Genomic DNA, 1,573 nt, shown 5'->3' on the forward strand with positions numbered 1-1,573 from the left:
CCGCCGTAACGGCGGGGCTCGGCGGCGCCCCCCGAGCGCGGATGGCGCCCGGCGGCGGCTGTGCCGTGACAGGGGCGATCTGCTCGCCGGCTGTGGTCCGTGGCGTGCTGGCAGTGGGCACCGCAGATGGCGCCGCGAGCGTGGTTCGTGGTGCGGCGGCGCCGCTCGTCAAAGCTGGAAAGCCCGAGGTGCTGTCTGCCGTATTCATCCTAGGCGGGCGATTGAGTGGGCATTGCGCAGAGGTGGCTGGTCGCAGCAGGAGCACGCAGCTGCCAAGCACAGCACACAGCATGAGCCGTTGCAGGTGGCTCGATCACACCTGATGCACTGCACGGCGCTCGCGGTATCCAGGTCAGCAGCACTATATTTTTGTCACTGTATGCTTGGTTCTCGATGGCGCTTGATTCTTCAGGTAAGGGGCACAGTTCGACGTGATCTCGGATCGACAGTCTCTAACGCAGCAAGGAAGCTATATGTAGGAAGCAAAAGCCGACGAATGTTTTATTTACGCTAGGCTACAACGCCGGAACGCAGACATCATGTGAACTAGCTCGCAGGCGCACCGTCGCGTCAGCGCAACTGCATCAATTGAGCGTGAGGGGGAGGACGGGCTGCGGTTGCCGCCGGGCGTTGATTGCTGCCAGCCTCATGCACAGGTGAACCAGAATGTGAGAGGCATGCATATCTGTTCCAGGTTCCTGCCGTGGCCCTATGCGGCTTTGACCTTGTGGGCTAACATGAGATTCCACCCGCTCGCGTGGTGCTGCACGTGCATGAGCCCATTCACTTGCGCGAAGACTGGAGTGGGTTACGGGAGTACAAAAATCTCCAGGATTTTGATCGCAGCTTTGGGGCTGTGTTGCACCAGTTGCGGCCAGCATTGAAGATGCTGGACCCTTACCGAGAGCAGTTGGATGCAGACCCACCCATATGACCCGTCCCCTGCGTCCCCTCGCCAAGAAAGGATTTATGCACCACATTTCTACCCACTTCTTAACGTCGCAGCACGCCCAATGTGAGCCTTCGCGCTTTGCGCGCTTTGAGTGACGCTAGTGTGCGCGCGGGCGTAACCTTGGATTGCCCGTTGCATCGATGACATCACGTGGGCCACGCCACGCGTGCGCCTCAACATGCGCCACTCTCTCGCCCCGTTGAGGCCGAGCCCTTCGTCTATTGGCCAGGTCAAATTGCACTCGCGGCGCTTCGACGGGCTCTACATGCTCCCAACCATGGCGCTGCCACCTGTCTCGCTGTTGCACGCGCTGTCGCGCGCGCTCTCCGGCAGGCGCCCCACCCCACCCGAGGTGGTGCTGAAGAACGTGTGGGACCTGCTCTCGGATGCGACCGTGATTATCGAGCACGTCAAGGTCGGCGCCGACAGCCACACGTTAGCCGAGGCTAAGGCCCTCGAGGACGCCATCAGGGCGGTGCGGCCGGGGGACGACGCCGCGGCGTTTGAGGCGCTGGCGGCCGCGCCGGTGGACGGCGTCGTGGCGGCGCTGCTGGGGGTCAGGAGGCAGGGCGCGGCGCTCTCGGAGATGGGTGGGTGGCACCGCGGGGCGGGGCGGGGAGG

General features: G+C 63.3%; 1 protein-coding gene across 1 annotated transcript in view; it reads left to right on the forward strand.

Annotated features, from left to right (window-relative positions):
• Positions 1-1,229: 1,229 nt before the first annotated feature.
• Positions 1,230-1,573, forward strand: part of MNEG_9946 (hypothetical protein) — a gene marked incomplete at both ends in the record, with an annotated part of 1,749 nt that continues 1,405 nt past the window's right edge. The window contains one exon of the mRNA XM_014041581.1: positions 1,230-1,542. Within this exon, the coding sequence (XP_013897035.1) occupies positions 1,230-1,542 (313 nt within the window). The remainder of the gene's footprint in view (positions 1,543-1,573) is intronic.

The sequence above is a fragment of the Monoraphidium neglectum genome, assembly GCF_000611645.1.
Source record: "Monoraphidium neglectum strain SAG 48.87 unplaced genomic scaffold scaffold02123, whole genome shotgun sequence".
NCBI lineage: Eukaryota > Viridiplantae > Chlorophyta > Chlorophyceae > Sphaeropleales > Selenastraceae > Monoraphidium > Monoraphidium neglectum.